The sequence below is a fragment of the Folsomia candida genome, unplaced genomic scaffold, assembly GCF_002217175.1.
Source record: "Folsomia candida strain VU population unplaced genomic scaffold, ASM221717v1 Fcan01_Sc003, whole genome shotgun sequence".
In the NCBI taxonomy this organism is placed as follows: domain Eukaryota; kingdom Metazoa; phylum Arthropoda; class Collembola; order Entomobryomorpha; family Isotomidae; genus Folsomia; species Folsomia candida.
Window position 1 is genome coordinate 8,722,000 of NW_019091195.1, and position 17,972 is coordinate 8,739,971.

General features: G+C 37.6%; 6 protein-coding genes across 6 annotated transcripts; 1 reads left to right on the plus strand and 5 right to left on the minus strand.

The window, feature by feature from the left end:
• Nucleotides 1-2,561: 2,561 nt before the first annotated feature.
• On the minus strand, nucleotides 2,562-6,437 carry LOC110846509. The gene is made up of 14 exons (XM_022093288.2): nucleotides 6,352-6,437; nucleotides 6,230-6,283; nucleotides 6,040-6,162; nucleotides 5,767-5,961; nucleotides 5,610-5,695; nucleotides 5,241-5,536; nucleotides 5,086-5,175; nucleotides 4,993-5,009; nucleotides 4,439-4,466; nucleotides 3,696-3,718; nucleotides 3,550-3,610; nucleotides 3,247-3,433; nucleotides 3,106-3,163; nucleotides 2,562-2,668 (listed from the first exon to the last, which is right to left on the minus strand). Exons 1-14 carry the CDS (start codon nucleotides 6,362-6,364, stop codon nucleotides 2,640-2,642), a joined length of 1,260 nt encoding a protein of 419 aa, XP_021948980.1. The 5' UTR covers nucleotides 6,365-6,437; the 3' UTR covers nucleotides 2,562-2,639.
• Nucleotides 6,438-6,626: 189 nt separating this feature from the next.
• LOC110847175 lies at nucleotides 6,627-9,134 on the minus strand. Its single transcript, XM_022094055.2, has 6 exons — nucleotides 8,495-9,134; nucleotides 8,305-8,394; nucleotides 8,022-8,197; nucleotides 7,751-7,930; nucleotides 7,451-7,624; nucleotides 6,627-7,351 (listed from the first exon to the last, which is right to left on the minus strand). Exons 1-6 carry the CDS (start codon nucleotides 8,752-8,754, stop codon nucleotides 7,005-7,007), a joined length of 1,227 nt encoding a protein of 408 aa, XP_021949747.1. The 5' UTR covers nucleotides 8,755-9,134; the 3' UTR covers nucleotides 6,627-7,004.
• A 1,133-nt stretch (nucleotides 9,135-10,267) lies between these two features.
• Nucleotides 10,268-11,210, minus strand: LOC110847459 (CCR4-NOT transcription complex subunit 3). The gene is made up of 2 exons (XM_022094405.2): nucleotides 10,919-11,210; nucleotides 10,268-10,834 (listed from the first exon to the last, which is right to left on the minus strand). Exons 1-2 carry the CDS (start codon nucleotides 10,931-10,933, stop codon nucleotides 10,352-10,354), a joined length of 498 nt encoding a protein of 165 aa, XP_021950097.1. The 5' UTR covers nucleotides 10,934-11,210; the 3' UTR covers nucleotides 10,268-10,351.
• Nucleotides 11,211-11,434: 224 nt separating this feature from the next.
• Nucleotides 11,435-12,901, minus strand: LOC110846728. The gene is made up of 6 exons (XM_022093563.2): nucleotides 12,694-12,901; nucleotides 12,420-12,611; nucleotides 12,243-12,344; nucleotides 11,988-12,159; nucleotides 11,831-11,910; nucleotides 11,435-11,752 (listed from the first exon to the last, which is right to left on the minus strand). Exons 1-6 carry the CDS (start codon nucleotides 12,769-12,771, stop codon nucleotides 11,651-11,653), a joined length of 726 nt encoding a protein of 241 aa, XP_021949255.1. The 5' UTR covers nucleotides 12,772-12,901; the 3' UTR covers nucleotides 11,435-11,650.
• A 317-nt stretch (nucleotides 12,902-13,218) lies between these two features.
• On the minus strand, nucleotides 13,219-14,464 carry LOC110847377. The gene is made up of 5 exons (XM_022094310.2): nucleotides 14,266-14,464; nucleotides 13,906-14,163; nucleotides 13,772-13,849; nucleotides 13,532-13,691; nucleotides 13,219-13,457 (listed from the first exon to the last, which is right to left on the minus strand). The coding sequence occupies exons 1-5, from the start codon at nucleotides 14,317-14,319 to the stop codon at nucleotides 13,312-13,314; spliced, it is 696 nt and encodes a 231-aa protein (XP_021950002.1). The 5' UTR covers nucleotides 14,320-14,464; the 3' UTR covers nucleotides 13,219-13,311.
• A 689-nt stretch (nucleotides 14,465-15,153) lies between these two features.
• LOC110846306 (actin-related protein 6) lies at nucleotides 15,154-17,569 on the plus strand. Its single transcript, XM_022093008.2, has 7 exons — nucleotides 15,154-15,491; nucleotides 15,566-15,683; nucleotides 15,752-15,944; nucleotides 16,046-16,238; nucleotides 16,307-16,526; nucleotides 16,623-16,885; nucleotides 16,961-17,569. Exons 1-7 carry the CDS (start codon nucleotides 15,334-15,336, stop codon nucleotides 17,088-17,090), a joined length of 1,275 nt encoding a protein of 424 aa, XP_021948700.1. The 5' UTR covers nucleotides 15,154-15,333; the 3' UTR covers nucleotides 17,091-17,569.
• Nucleotides 17,570-17,972: the final 403 nt, after the last annotated feature.

Consider the following 17,972-nt stretch of genomic DNA (forward strand, 5'->3'; position numbering starts at 1 on the left):
TCTCCCCATAGGGTCGCTCCAGATAAAAATTTTACCAAGGCCATTTCATATTGTTCCACGAAGACCCATAAGCAACCTCTCTACCAAATTTCAGCTCTATATGACGATTTCGAAAAATCAGTATGGGTCACCCCATGAGGTCCCCAAATTTTTTGTCGGGTCGGTGTGTTTGAATTTTTTAAACCCTACTTCAATTTAGTGATTTGAACTCATTAACAATTTTCATGCCAAATTTTAGCCCCCTACGACAAATTTGGAAAATCGGTGTGGGTTGCCCTATCGCCGATAGGGCAACCCGATAGGCTATCGGGTCATTCAGGTTGAAAATTTTGAAACTCTACTTCAATTGAAATGCTTTGTGATCATTGGTAATTTATATGCCGAATTTCAACTTTCTACGGCAAATTTTGAACGTTTCCATGACTTTTGATAAAATTTTTCAGTACTTAAATGACCCCCACCGACCAACCACTTGACCGATCATGCCCATCTTCGAACTCATCCTTACTTTTGACCGGAAGATGAATCTTGCAAAATTTCAGGTCACTAGCTTGTGTTTCAAGAGAGTTATCGTGCGCACAGACGGACGCACAGACGGACGGACAGACAGACATCTGGGTAAATCTCTAAGGCCATCTTAAAAGGCCTAAAACTATTTAAACAACTTGCTTCACTTGCTGAAGTAACTGAGTATTTAAATACCTAGCCAAAATGGGTATTTAATATTTAAATATTTAACACAAATTCAGTTATTTAAGCATTTACTATTTAAATACCATTCAAAGCATTCAGTATTTAAATATGAAGTATTTAGATACTGTAGAGGTATTTATACTAAAATTGAACAGGATATGTACTGTGCGGGTGGAGCTTAGCTCGTGAAAAACCCAGTGTTGCGCCTCACTTAACAGAGAGCTGAGGCGCAATACTGGGTTTTCACGAGTTAAGCTCCACCCGCAGAGTACATATCCTGTTCAATTTTAGTATAAAATAATTGCTATTATTAAGCTAAAGCTACAATTTTATGCTCTTAATCTTTTGTAGCGTTTACACTTACATACAATTAAATTATCTAACGTACCAAACATAAAATGTTTTTACTACTTATATAATTCAGTGTTGTTGTATTATATAGTTTGTAATTGTAGTACAATTATTGTACTCAAAATTCATCGCTTAGGTCCTTATGCTAAATATACTACCAATTTTGGTACATAAAATCATATTCCCGTAGTGATACTTAAACACGAGTTAAGTACATAACCTATCAGGTGCCCACTACTATAACTATTTTTACCATACAGAGTACTACTTGTTTCATAAAAATTATAACTTGTGTTAATACATTGTTTTTCAGGTACTCCTGCTAAATAACCTTATCCATTAAATAATCTACTGATGGGCCAAGGAAAAGGTGATGCCGTGATTTAATATGTTTTTCGTAGTTTATGCGTTCGGGAGTTGTAAAGTTGCAAGGTACGCAAGTGTACAATTTCCTCACTTGTCTTCTGAAATTTCGGTTAACAGTTGACAATTTGTGAGTTCCTAAACCGTGCTTAAAAGCGTAGTATTTGTTGCATTTTGAACAATACTATGGGGTTTTTCTCGTAAACTCTTACACCTACCCCGAGCCTGATGACTTTTCAAACTGGCTTTTCTTTGCGTTTCATATGCGCATAACGAGCACTTGAAGATGCTGTCCACTTTGTATTTCTTCGCTTTTCTTACTTCTGTTGTATTTTCTTTATCATGTTGCTTCTTAATATGCTTGCTCACACTAGTTTTTTGGGAGAATTCCCATTCGCATCCTTCAATAGGGCAACGAAATGGCTTTTCTAACGTATGGATTCTTATGTTTCTCAAGGTCTTTGTACCTGGTTGCATTGAACGCACAGAAATAGCACTTATTCCTTATCATTTCGAAGTCCACTAACTCTGGCAACTGGCATTGGATGGTGTTTACCAGTAGCGCGGGGGGGGGGGTAATTTCTGGATACAGGTCTATGGATAACTTTGATGTTAAAATGGTCGGAGAGTCTGGGTGTGACGTTGGCCATCTCATAAACAGGCCTAGCGTCCACATTCATCAGCTGCATGTTTGCTGACAGCACAATGTAGTCTAACCTAGACGTGTACACTTTACCTCCTCGTCGGCAATACCTTGTGAAGATATCCTTGTGCCAGAGTTTTTCGGTTATATTCGAAAATCCTTGTTGGTTGAAAATTTGTTCCATTTTCCCAAACATCACTGCTCGTGGATCGGAAGGGTTGCCACATTTTCTCTGAGCGTTGTCCAACTACCACGACGTACTTATCCCTTAGTGCTGTGCAAAGATCATTAATGGTTTTAATCCATGCATTTCTTTCCATATTTAACGTCATCCGATGTCTTAATGGCAGCTCATCTAATTTTGTGGTAACCACCATCTAAGTTGATGGCTAAAAAGGCTAAAGTTGGAAAAATTTCATCCAGTGCAAATTCGGCTAAAAGTAGGGGCAAGTTTCAGCTATGTAATTCGGTGGTGCATTAAATTTAGCCCAAATAAATCCACCTCCCGCAATTGATGCTTGATAAGTTTTATTTGCCAATGTTAATAAAAGAGTAGTCATGAGTATAGTTTGAAACCGAGGGTTGAAGCTCAAGGTCGTACGCCATCCTGACACGAGACTAAAAAAAGCCGGATTAATTAATGCCGACCTTCATTTGCCCCATCATTTACCCGGTCTGGGTTGCCTCGGCATTCACACATAAAAGCAGAGACTCAGACCTCAATTTAGCAATATCTTGGATAAACCATCTATTAATCTTAGAATTACTAACGACGCAATCAGTGTGTGAGACCAAGGACGTCAAAAATGAAAACATTCTTTGCACCTCTTTCTTTTTTCGCACAGGTGTAGAGAATCGTTGCTAAGATTGTCAATTAATGGGGATCTGCATTTCACCTGGTCTCTCCACTTGAGACGAATATCTAATTTGGTATCTTCCTATGACTCAGAATATTAATTGACTCGAATATTTCGAAGCCCCCCTTTTTATGTGTGAATGTCGGGAAATGATATAGCAAATGATGGAGTAAATGAGAGGCGGCATTAATCCCATACCCAGTTGCATAAAGTTGCAGTTATTGATGGAGGGGTCGAAGTAAAGGCCAGGAGCACACTAAAATAAATTTAAAAAATATGCGAAATTTAATTTTAGTCTTTTAGACTTTAATTTGTTAATTGCAACTTAAGTTAAAAGACCTGAAGAAGGACATTTGCTCCGCAAGCGCACATGGTATAAAAAGTGCAATCCGTCGGGAAAGGTCGGAACGTGACCTCGTTAGGTTGACATTGAGATGGATCCCTGGTTGTCGTTGGGCCGGGCTCTGTGGTCGTCGTTGTTGGAAGCGTAGGATCTGGATTGTTGAAACAATCAGCGTTCCCATCACTGTGTGAAATTTTTGTTTGTTTTAAATATCTTGCTTTAAAATTATTTACAGTTGTACATATAAGTAATCATTTTATTACAATGATTGAACTATTATGAAAATGCCAAAATGTTACCAGAAAGCCGCTCTTTGTACCATCGAATGAATCGCACGCATCTGTGCACCATTCTTGTTTACTATAAAATAAATAAATGCACACAACATCTTGCAGTACATACATATGTGGTATTTTTTAAAAAATAAGTTATCCAATAATCTCACTGAAGTTCCCGTTAAGATATCCCCTGAAAATGATACTCATGTAAAGTGGTATGTAATAAATCTAATAAATGGAGGAGGCACCCTGCTTACGTGAAATGCCTGGCCGTGATATTCATCCCAATTTTTGATATGTTGTACATCTCAACGTGCTGAACAAAAAATGTGTTGCCCTAAGTCACCTGGTTCGCCCTGAAATCGAGGTCAAAGGTCGTGCACTTTTTCGCTCGAAACCCCACAAACCGTATATTTTTGGAAAGCTGCGGACCTCATCAGTCCAAATATACACCATATTTGGATCAAAGATCAACCCTTGACCTTTCGAGGTCAAGCAAAAAAGTTGCAAATGTGTGTTGCTGTTGCAACAAAGTTCTAATGACCTTTTCCAGCAAGGGTGCAGTCATCCTATCAGAAATGTACTTTGGTCACTTCTCCCCAAAAACCTCACCTTGCCCCAAAAACATACTTGACCTCGAAAGGTTAAGGGTTAACCTCTGACCCAAATATGGTGTATATTCGGACTGATGAGGTCCGCAGCTTTCCAAAAATATACGGTTTGTGAGGTTTCGAGCGAAAAAGTGCACTGACCTTTGACCTCGATTTCCGGTCGAACCAGGTCACTTAGGGCATTGGGACAAACACATTTTTTATTCCGCACGTCGAGATGTACAACATATCAAATATTGGGGCGAATACTACGGCGGGGCATTGCACGTAGGATGGGTGCCTCCTCCTTATATACATACCACCAGTCCCAACATCCATTCGGATTTCCTGAAAGAAGTAAAAACATTAAATGATATATTGTCATCCTTGTATAAGTATCATATAGAGGGTTGAGCAATAAAGGATGTCAAAGCTTTTCAAATGCAAATATAAATACATTGATACATATAAATGCGTGAAAACGGAAAATCTCATTCATTAGTAGTAACATGATTTTCTGACAATATAATTGTCTACAATCCGAAAACCAGAAGTCTGTGGGCAGAATGTGCTCTAAATGAATCCGATAAATTTGTTTTGGTTCAGTAGGAAAAAAGTTACCAGTATTTTTTTGATTAAAAAACACATTTTCGGGACAGTAATTTTGTGTGTTGCTCCGAATTTTTGACCTCATTGTTGGACCATTTTAAGTGTAGAAATCTAGTTTTCGGATCTTTTCAATTAGACAATTGCATTTGCCACGAAACCATATCACTTTTACTGGTCAGACTTTTCTTTGTCACGTAATCTGCATTTGAAAAGCCTTGGCACTCTTTATTGCTCACCCTCTATATTGTTTGCTATATTATATTACCTTGCATTATATTGGCACTAACGTCAAATTATATTATATGTCAGTCTTCCAAGTTATGATTATTATAATTAAATTGTCCTACATTCGGATTACCTTGCTTGTGGGAAAATTACAATGATGTCATTCTTCTCTGCTACTTGCAAATATCCAGTCTTTGTTGCGTAAATGTCTCCAATTGTACCTCTATCAGAGAAAGAAACAAGCATGTCACGTTTCATGTAATGACAACTGATTCAAAGATTATTTACCTGTGCTGGGAACAACCATGAAGGGAAATGTGGAATTTGCATTGTTTGGTGTTTGATGCACATCCAAGAGGTACATAAATGAAACCCGTGCTGTCCATGCTTGATGTTTGAGAACCCCCAAACTCCCCTTGTTCGAATTGAAGCAATTGGGTCAAGGTTTCGGATCCAGTTGGCATCGTTAAAGTCCCATTGTATATGGCGTTCAGAGTGTGGAAAGCACCATGATAATTACAATTGTTGATGTATTGGGTAGTAGCAGAGCTAGACCCGCAGGCCGCCCCATAGAAATCAGTTGGCTACACGCGTAAAATGTTATACATAATTTCTTTTGTATACATATACCAAATTATCAAATTACGTAGCTCTTACAAAGCCGTGTACAGCAGCTATTGAAAATTCGGTTGTGACTTGAACGCCAAATTGCTCATAGATTTGCTCAACTTGTCGACCATTGGCTAGTAGATACAAGAGTAGATATTTTACAATTAACCACACAATATTGGGATTACTATATGAAATTGCATACTAGGATTGACCGTTGTGTCCCTTGTCCCATGGAAGACATAAACTTTCTGCCCGTTCAAGTTAGTAGGGCTGTCGATATTCCCTGCAGCTGACTGATCATTGATGAGCCTGATCAAATTTGCGACGATTGTGCCAGACGGGCTATACATGCAAAGATTAGCGCCTGTAAGACCAGCCCTTGCACACCCGTACGGAACTACAATCATACAAAGTTTAACTTTGGTATGCAAACTAACTGTATACACAAATGCTAGATGCCCATATTTTAACCTACTTCCAGCGATGACCCCACTTCCTTTAACCTCGCTTGAGAAGGCCACGTGATATTGCATAGCCATCGCACCCCCCGAACTTAAGCCAGAAACTGTTATGCTGTCCGGATCCACATTGTACATTCCTATATATTTGGTATAAATATTTTAGAATGAGCAACCCAGAGGTATTAATCGTACTGCAAGAGTTACCTAATTTGACTGCATCCGTTGTAGATGCGCCAAAAAGGCAAGCAATCAAGGCAACTGAAACATTTAAAACCAACATTTCTAACAAATGTAAAAAATTAAAAATTATATTGATTTATATTCACCTCCTAAAATCATTGCAACGAATCTGTAATGACCTGAAGAATGCTGTTCAGCGTGTTGTGAAAGCAAAAATGATTATTGCGGAACGCTTTTATTCCTTTGATAACTTATCAAATTACGTATGCATTATTTTATCAAACATCACTTGAGAAATTGAAACTTGTTTAATTTAGTTTACGATGGGGCTCTGGAAGTTGTCAAACTTATCGATATCGATGCATGATTGGGTTAAGTGTTGGGCAAATTAGGGAGTCAAATTAAATTGGACCATCCATAGTTTTGGGTGTGGATCAAACACGGCAACATGCGTGACTTTATTATCCAATCTCAATCTTGTTAAAACATAATTTGAACAGATAAGGAAAATTCCTCTTCGTGTATTTGTCATTCCATCAGTACAAACCCACGTGCAAGCATTTGATGGGTAGTGCTACTAAAAATTAAAGACTATTTATAAATTTGATCATCGTATGAACTTATTGTGACAATATGACTATGGTTATCATATGCACATTACGTAAACTATTCCACATAAGCCACCATCACCGAAATACTTGTCCATGAATCCCCAATAATTTCATGACAGATTTAATCTAACAACTAGTATCTTGATGTATTTAAAAATATGTCGTACGTAATAATTACACGACTAACATTATGTAATTTTGTGGAACGGGCTCCTTAAAGTGTGGAGTTTGAGCCCGGTGCAGGCAAAGAGCAGAAAAACGGAGATGAGGGTGAACATGACAAATATTGCAGCTAATGGTGCCAGGACATTGTTGCTAATTTGTTCAACCATTGGTCTTGCTCCGGCCTCGAACGAGACGGCCACCCACCAAATAATGAAGCAAATTGCATTCTCCAAATAGAACCAAATTTGAATCGCAATGTTTTTGGACTGAAAGCCCAAGTCCAAAATTGTGGCTCGCCAACCGTAGCTGATTGACTCGTAACACCCACTGGGAATCCCATCGTCGATGATCATGTACTTGACCAGTCGAACTACACATATGTTGGAAATAATTTCGAATTTTAGAAAATTTATTTCAAACTGCTAAGCCCATTTGATTGGTTGGGTGGACCCGATCATGGTGGACTCACTAATGTAGTAAATCATCATTCGAAATCCAATCTCCACGAGGAAAAACACGGCCAAGTAGTATCCCAAGTTGTTGGATTCTTGTGCAGTCATTCGAGAGAGTCCAAGAGTACGAGACGGCAGAACAAAATACTTAACGGCGGCTTTCAGACAGGCCATCGCAGCCAATCTCGACCCTGCGATTTATAAATATATACATATGTATTACACGCAATTTATATAGGTACAAACGTCGTTATTAATTATTAAACACAATGCCAAAATTTTGAGACTGTACTTCGCAATAAATTACTGAATCTCACCGATGGAGAAAAATGCATGGAAAAATAGGATGCACTTTTGCCAAAATGCCAAGTGGGGCAGTTTCCAATCGTCTGGGCCATAAGTGTGAAAAAGCCGAAAGTAATTTGACGAAAGTGCGTACATATTCGCCTCGCTGAGTGTAATGACGGACAAAATGACGATGGTGATTTCTAAATATTCTAGAAACAACAAAACAGGAAAATTTATTAGAGAGACAATGAAATCGATTTGTATTATTGAACTTTTTTGTGCTGGGAGCAAAATTCTCACGATTCAAAGTGAGTTCTTGTTCTTCGGCGACTAACAGCACTGTTAGTTGAATTAAAGCTTCGGGTGCGGCCCCAAAAAAGGACTCGGCTTGTCGCATTTTTATGGCGAGTGCTTCAAACCTAGCATAATCTCGAGACGATGAAAGTCCAGACGAAATCAGGAACACTTGTATTGCTCTGTGTACACGTAAAACCATTCAAACTTATTTGTTATATAGGCTCTGTTTGTACATACCACATTACCCCTCCGGTCAAAAACTGATTAAATAATTAGTTGGACTTACGTGAATACGGGACCAAATAATGGGACTTGGAAAATATCTTTTGCGCATCGTGACGACCCTTTCTCTTCTAAAATTTGCCTCTCTACGTTGCTGTTAATGTTAATTTAACATACATTAATTAAAATGAAAGCCACGTGGGTGAGTTACATTCGTGCAGAAGAATGACATGAGATGTTGCATACAAATTTACTTTGAGAGGAAATATGTGACTCCAACAAAATTTAAGAAAATTGGTCCAAGCATCGCAATGGCAATTACTCCCTGCGAGTGGCTGAAGTGATTGATTGAAAGAAATAGAACGAGGCTTATCTCGGCGACAGCCAGCAATATGCTCGTGAAGTCCAGGATGACATTAGCCCACCGATTCCCATGATGGCCACTATTCTCACTAATTTCTGGATGGTTTGTGCTGCTTGATTTCGGAGATGTTGTCGGATTGTGAGATGGCATTTTTCAAAAATGCCCAAAAAATACAAATTTTGCTCAATTCAAGTGTATAACTATTTTCAAGAAAAGTTTTGCGTGATACGCATTATGTGATTGCGATGTGTCATATTTAATGATGTGGTGCATTGTGGGTTTAAGGAGAGATGCCGTCATCGTGGTTTCTCAGTTTCCGGTGTTGTTGTCAACATTAAGAAGAATTGGAAATACTATTTTCTTATATAGACTTACCCATGGCCATTCTAAATTTATAAAGTCACTAATGTTCGCACGATATGATTAGCTTATTATTTTACTTGCTTAAACACGAACTATTTATTTATTGGATTATGGACACATGTTAAATTGCTATTCAGACTCAACTACCTTTATGACTAAATTTTATTTTCCCCAGCCCCCATACCCCCCACGGTGACCACCATAACCCCCTCGATACCCTCCATGATGACCTCCTCGATAACCTCCATAACCCCGATGACCTCCATATCCTCCTCGATAACCACCATGTGCTTCTACAATGGTCATAATCACAAGAAGCAAGCAAATGCCGATCAGAATCTGAAAACGCGTGACAAAAATCAGTAATTTAAACTAATGCACATAATAAACAAACAAATAGGTTCAAAGATTTACCAATTTTGCAGATGGATTCATAGTTCTAAGATCTCTTGTTGTTTCACTTCTTGTAAATATTCACACTCATACCAACAATCAGTGTCGAACGACTGGAAATGCATCAGTTGCAGGTTGCACTATAAATATGGCAATTCCCTGGCTTTATACTTTTCCTCATACACTTTGTGGTAAATATTCTTGGCTTTGCCTAAAATGTAAAATTATATATTGGTCTCGTGAATTGGGGAATATGTATATTTTTCACCCAGCACTGGGTCAATGCTAACTTACACTTTTTTTTAGATAAATAAACAAAAATAGGACGCTACGCTTTCCTCGTCTCACACCCACATCCTCTTGGAAAACAATTTTACCACAGGTTGAAGAACGAAATATTTTTATCTCATTTTCCAAAATAAATCGTTTTCCAGAAAACTAAAGGAGAATGCTGTTTGTGGTAATTGTAGTAATGCCCGTGTGAGTAGTGCGGATGGTGGTAATGCCCGAATTTTGGCTTGTAATAATTCCTCCACCCCCAACCCGATGTCCAACCTCCGCCCCAACCTCCGTAATGGTAATGCCCGTAGGCTTCCACTTCAGATGATTTCCAAAACAGTAAGCCAACAATCATACACGTCCAGAAATTAACGAAAGTGAGATTCATGTCAAGAAAATGTGGTGGAACTTCTCCTTTTTTCGAGTCGTTTCACCACATGATAATTGGCAGGAACTTAAGAACTACAAATATTCAATAATAAGTGGCTCACTATTTTTATATGCACAAGTCTCAGGTCATGTTAACACAGTAGTCATCTGATAAGACAAGTATGCCGATTTCGCTACCAGAGTAAGAGTCTGAAAAAGTGAAGAGTCACAGGATGGAGGATGTTTGCAATACTAATGATTCTTTGTTCAAGGGTTACATATTTATTGACAGATCACATTGCATAACTCAAGATGAGACTGCTTAAGTATTATAATCAAATTATTATTTTCCAACTGCCACAGCCGACGAAGAACTAGACGCGCTCGCACTACCTGCCCCATTCACGTTCGCATTCGCTGCGCTTGCTGAATTTGCAAATGCACTTCCACCCTGACCACCATTGCTAGTAGCAGACGAGGAGGACGAAGCTGACGATACGCCTCCAGATCCTGGTCTTCTGCCAAAATTTATGAATCCTGCGCCACCGACGGGCTGCAGCTGAGGTGGAGGCATGCCTGGTGCTGGGGAAATGATTTCTGGTTGAGCGTGTACGACGGTTATTTGGGGGTTTGGCGCTCCAGGTGGAGAAACAACTTGAATTTGTGGCGCACCGTCGGCAACCTGGGGTGCAGGAGGAGGATTGGACCCTGTAACCTCGGCCGCAGCTGCGGAGTCAGCTTGTGCTGAAGAAGGACTTCCGCCACTATTTGAAGGAGGGCGACATTCCGCAATTTGAGAAGCAGTTGCAAATAAAATACAAATCAACTGTAGAATTAAAGAAAGAGAAAAATTGGTTAAAAATTGTATTCGAAAACTTTATGTAAGCACAAGTTACAGATATTTTCATACCACAAAATACTGCATCGTAGATTTCTCAAGGTAAAAGTGCTGACCGATATTTTCAGAAGTTACAATAGTGCAGAATGAACACAAGGCTGATACTGGCTGTATGAAATATTTTTCATTGATTTATACCTGTGGAGAAACACTGGTGCACAAAGGATGAGGGAAGATGATCTCATTTTCCAGCAATATGTAATTAGCAAATGCTAATCAGTACAACTCACAGAACTATTATAACAAGAATCTTAGTTCACTAATGTTCTTCCCGAAATCCCCATGGCTTAAAAGTACACTCTTGCTTCGTTGGAATCAAGCAATTAAATACCAATGCTACTACTTGGACATGGACAACAAATGCATGCACAAGTTATAAATATTAATGAATCGCTAATTGAGCCAATGGATTTGAATCAGTTTAACCTTAACTCGAGCTGAATCATCGTCGCCACCGCCTCTGCATTTCTAGCACTTATCCTTAGACGTCAAAGTTTTAATAAATTAAAAGACTCATATGCAATGTAATAATAAAATCTTATATATTTTTCACTTATTGCAATTAAATGTTGACAATTTGCGCTTAAAACACTTAATTTATACGAAGAATTTAAAATTATATAGGTGATGTTTTTACAAACGGTTAAAATAATGTAGAAGTATGTAAGATTAAAAAGTATTCAGTACTTAAAATTTAAACCAAAGTTTACCTTGGCGAAATAAATGTTGAATTGTCCATTCACTTTACAGTACAATTGCGACGAGTGATGAAATTAATAATGAAGACAAGCATATCATAACCATCGCATTTGTATTTGTTGATGATCCGGAATCCTTGGAGTCGGCCTATAATTGTAGTCAAATTTACATCTCATTAAGGTTGCAAACTTATTCAGGTATTGTGTTTCACAATTTGTATCATACTGGGTCTAAAGTAACAGTTTTCGAGCCCAGGTCTTCTGGCGTCATAAGTCCCTGAAATCGTCTATCGTGCTTCTTGACGTCTGCGAGATCATAAAATAAAGCTTAAAAATAAATGACAGAAATTGTAAAGATGTATGTTCATCCTGTGTATTAATACCTCGTTTCTCGCCGTATTTTCCAGTGGCAACGAATACGTTGACAGATTCTTTGGCTAGGTTGAACGTAAGTCCATTTCCAACATCAATAATCACTGGAAGAATGAAGGAGCAGTCTACTCGACCACTTTTGAACAAAACGTTCCCACTCGGCGTGTTTCCTAGCCGGAAGTTCTAAAAAAATCATTCATGTGAAACCTAATTGTCGCATAATTTATTTATAATAGATGAATTTCTAATAGATTTTTTATGAGTACCATTGGTATAGGTCCTGCATGACTGTTGGGAGGATTGAACATTGTGACCACTGCACTGTTATTATTTTCTCTTGGCATACACATGTAAACAGCATCATTGCCCTATAACCATTTGTAAAAGAGGTAGGAATTTTATCATAATTTATAAATCAAACTTAATCGATTTATGAAACAAACCATCGTTTCATCCTTTGAAAACCCAATGGCCACATAACTGTGGACATCGCCTGTTGCGCCGGCATGAACGTTAACCGTGGGGTCACCGGCGTTGAGCATTTCGAATCGTACTCCAAGCTGGCAATTAATGGAATTGCAGTCTGAGGGGACAGATTTGCAAAACTCTCCACCACAATGGAAAAAGTTGCCAGGCTAAACAAAGTAGTAAATAACAATACCAAGCATTTCTTAAAGTAGCAAATAGTACATATATAACTTTTGCATGAAAAGTTACCTCTTCTGCCGATGATACGAATGTAAGGGTGATAACAATCAGTAAGGAAAATCCCACAAAAATATTAGTATTCGCCATTTCAAATTTTATTCGACAGAATCCGAAATATAATTCAAGGTGAAAAATGAACTTTCAATAAATAAATAATCCAAGCTAGCACTGGGGATCTTCTTCGAACAAGTGGACTTGTCTTAGTGAGCGAGGATAACTAATGCGTAGAGTGTTATATACTTGCAAGGTCGATTTCGGTAATTTGCATAGTTTGACAGTTTTGAGCAATGCCAAAACTTTGTGCTTATTAAAAGTTCTTCAAAATTCTTTGAGCTCATTGGACTGTCAACACGTATGCACATACCTTATACGATAGGCTATGCTTATGCATAATCTCCTAATATTATGAAAAACCTAATGCATATTCAAATGAGGTTCTATTTAATGCTAGATATGGTTGCATACACGTTGACGAGCAGAATTTAAAGTTAGGCGATATTCATGATTACTAATTGGTTAGCATTTATGGCAAGGTTATGACGACTGAAAAATGAACTTTATTATTCTTTTAACTTGTCCATGCTGTACATACATACACAACCAATGAAACAATCAATCCTCCTTCATTCAATGTATGATCCTGGCAATCATAAGTGAAAGTGTTGCAGTGACAAGCAACATCGGAGAAGAGAAACTTCCACTTGACGACGACAGTCGCATTGGTCCAAATCTTTTCTTATTTTCATCATGATAACCAGGACTGATTCCATCGGCTAGAAAAACACCAGGACCATCATGTAAATTAGAACTGTCAGGCGTAAAATATTAATATTTTTTAATAGCTTGCGTTTTAGGGGACCCCTGGCCAAAAGCACAGCATAATTTTTCTTTTGGAGGTCGAATTTCACTCCATGTTCGTCAAATGAAGAATCCAAGTCAAACACGCAGTAAATTTTTCCATTGGAAGCAGAATGTTCTTTGTTTTGGAAATATGGCTTATTTGTAACCTTTCATGAGTTATTATGCAAAATAAAGAATAAATACATCAGCAAGATTACATATTATTAGCATAAAGTATATACTCCACCTTTGACGGAGATGTTGCCCCAACAGCCCAAAAAACATCCATATTGGAAGAAGAACAGGCCACAAGACTGGTATCTTTCTGCGGTTAAAGAAGTTCATGCAAAACGTAATAATTATTCAGTAATGTAATCTCACCATATTTTTTCCATCTTCCGAAATTCCAACTGCAACGTAATATCCTTGAGTAGCTGCTGTATCCACCATCTTGAAAGTGTGCTTATTATCTGTGCTTTGTTCAATCGACGCCATGTAGACGCACGAGTTGGTGGATATGCAATTTTGCGGCATCCCCACGCAGACTGCCTTCTTATCCTTGCAAATTGTATAAATGTCCTGAATTTGCTTAGCCAGGTTTGACCCTTGCAATCCACCGCTTTTTCGTTCCTCATTTGCCTTTTAGGAAAATTATTACTCTGACTTACTTATCATCAATCTCAAAAATCAATGCAATAGAAAACTTTGGGTACATACAATATTTATGAAATATTAAAATACCTGACAAGTAACCACACAAATTGCAGCCACTGCCAAAATTTGCATGTAAACCATCGTTACTACCGTATGTGGTATCGGAGAGCAGTTCCCTTAAATTTATAACTCGTATATTTGTCTATCTATGTACAACTGGAGAACCATACGTTTGAGGCTATAATAGGTTTGAAGCACCAAACTCGACTGACAGTCTTTTCTTGAGGTCACACCCAAAACTCCCATTTTCCTCATCAAAGACGGAAATATCGATGTTTCATTCTGTCAATTATTAGACAGCCATTAGTCATTGAATCTGATTAGGGAGGTCATACTAGCCGCAGCGGATATGAGGAGAACCCACGTAATGATATATGCATGATAAATAGCCAAGCTACTCCAGAAGTCGCAAGAAAGAAAACAAGACCCAAAAGAAGAAGGTGCTGTTTGCACGAATGTCGTCACCTGCCAGAAAATTGAATATCGATCACATACATCACCCATGTAATGCATACATAAAAGCTTCAAATTACACGAAGAGGAAGGAAACATTGTCGTCGTCGTCTTTTCTTTCGTACAAGAAAACCCTAATTCAAGAATTGGCTGGTAAAATGCGATTACTCTTTGTGCTCGTTGACGAAGTCATGTCATGTCAAGAAAGTATTTTGACCTTCAACGAAAAACGCACGTACACACATACACACACACACACACACCTCAGTAAAATTCATTGTCGGTTTAAATTGTCGGATCCTGCGTTTTATGTACTTTGAAAGAAGAAAAAACATGTCATACTTCTACCAAAATCAAGTGTATGAAATGAAAGTATGAAAGTATGAAATGAATGTATCAGTAGACATAACAAAAGGTTTGATGAAATTCAATAGTGAAAGTTGGGGAATGTGAGACCACCTTTGGGACTGTTCGTCTCATTCGACCCCCTTTTCTTGTTTGGCTGTTTTGCATCGTGGGAAAGAAACGCAGATCCCCATAAAATAAATTGTATACTGTTCGGATTATTTTCAAAACTTATTCTTTTTTGAAGTACGGGAAATTTGGTCCTCATAATTTGCAAAAACTCAATTGGTTTTAAGAATGGCAGAAGACAATTCGTTTAGTCCTGTCCAAAAGACGAAACGGTCTGCAGCTACATTGTTATCATCGTCAACGTCGTCGTCCTCCGTCCCCACGTTAGTCCTGGACAATGGAGCGTACACCATAAAAGTAGGGATGTCAACAGCAAGTAAAGCAAGGTAATAAGCGAGTTAAAAGAACTGTGAAATTATTACTTGCGGACTTAGGGGAAATTTCTTCCGAATTATTACAGAATCATTCCCAACTGCATTACAAAAGCAAGAAGCGAGCGGCGTCGACCATTTATAGGAGATCAACTGGACGAATGCAGGGATACATCAGGACTGTTTTTTATTCTCCCATTCCAGAAGGTTGACATAAATTATGAGTTAGTAATACATTTTGCATTAGGTACACATATGTCTTATTTCATTTTTAGGGGTACATGGTAAATGCCGACTTGGAGAAGACGGTGTGGGATTATGTCTTTGGCAAGGAGTGTCTCAATATTGAGCCTTCGGAAACTAATCTTCTCATTACTGAACCCCAATTCAATTTCAAATTTTTGCAAGAAGTTGGGTGTGAACTGCTGTTTGAAGAATACGAATTTCACGGGTTGGCTAGAGTAAATGGTACGATGGACATAATATAAATGTACATATATATATATATTGTAAGTTAGTAGGTACACGATGGAAAGCAATCTCACTTATATATGTATTGTATATTACAGCATCTCATTTGTCGGACTATCTACATGCGTTACAACATTCGGACTCTGTTTGCAGCCTAATTATCGACTGTGGTTATAGTTTCACTCACGTTGTACCATTTGTAAATGGTCAAAAGGTAGCGGAAGGGATATGTCGAATTGATATCGGGGGCAAAGCTCTGACAAATTATCTGAAAGAAATTATATCATACAGGTACATTCAAACTAAACTTGATGTGTTTAAAATCACTACTAAATAATAAGTTGATGAAAATTAACTAGGCAGCTGCATGTCTTAGACGAGACTTATTTAGTAAACCAAGTCAAAGAAGACTTGTGCTTTGTATCTACTGACTTGAAAAAGGATCTGCAAATAGCCAAACAAAAATTTCCTGAAAACACAATAGTTCGAGATTATGTACTCCCAGATTACTCGACTATTAAGCGGGGTTATACTAAGCCAGTCGAAAAAACCGGATCGAAACCAGTAGAAAATGAACAGGTAATTGTAAACATAATTAATAGTGAAAAAATAATTAATATCGTTGATGTTTCACAAACAAACAAATTGTAACAAGAACTACTTAATTTCTTTTAGGTTCTGAGAATGAACAACGAGAGATTTACAGTTCCAGAAATGTTATTCCATCCAGCAGACGTCGGTATACAACAAATGGGAATTGGTGAAGCAATTATGTATGTTGTGGATGGATTCCCGGAAACAATGAAGCCACATTTTTTAAAAAACATCATCCTCACTGGTGGAAGTTCTTCCTTGCCTGGACTGAAAGTACGTGTCCATGATGAAGTTAGAAGTTTAGCATCTACGGAATATTCTGTAAATGTTACAGTTCCTGCAAAGTAAGTTGCTGAATGGATTATAAACTTTAAATTCTATACTATATTCGCCATAATCGATATTTTAAATGATTTCAGTCCGACAACATATGCATGGGAGGGAGGTTGCAAGTTTTCTGAAGATCCAGAATTTAACAAGTTTGTCGTTTCCAAAAGTCTGTATAATGAAGTTGGATTTTCAGCCTTTTCTAAAGTTTGTGATATCTAATTAATTATTTGTAGGTTTATATAAGTATATATTGCCACTCTTGTTAAACTTTATATTTGCTTCCTACTTTTTGATACCATATCTTATGTTTAGTTATGACGCTATGCATATTTGATTCTAAAGCAGAAGACGAATTAAAAAGATAAGCATATACATAAAGTACAATTAGTATATTAACAATCTTAGAATAATTTATTGAAATGTAAAATGCATACCGTCTAATAACCCGATACATGTTACATACACTGGCTATAAAAATCATGGCAATCAACATGTATCTATTAGCATTTAGCATCACCGTTGTTAAGCTCGAATCACATTGCGAAAAAGACTGGCCATCAGGATCGAATGCATAAAATGAAATGAGCTTGTGGCAAAATTGTCTTATTTTTAACATAAAAGTATGTTATGTTAAAATTATGTTAAGTATTCTTCCTTGTGTAATTTTAGACAAATAAACAACGTTCAATTAAGAGATATGTGATATTTAAGAGTTGACTATATTTTATGTTAAACCAATCCTCATAAATCACATAGTGGCGAAACTGATGAACTCGGTGGGGTAAAAAGTTCACAAGTTTCGGTGGGAATTTTGAATTTTTTGCAAAAAACTGCAAATATCATCTGGCATTGTTTATGTTTTTAGTGGTTTCCATTGGGAAGAGTATGTGTGGTGGTGGCTTCCCACCACGCATACTCTATGACAAGTTGAGACGAATCATGAAAAAATGCAAAATCTTGAGCTGGTCATTCTAATTCCGAGATTAAATATGCACTCAAAAATGTGGAATTTGTTGAATTACAACTAGTGATAGTTGCGCAACAAGAAAATAAGGCCCTTTGAGGAATTGGTATGCTACTTTTATTTATATTAAATGCCGA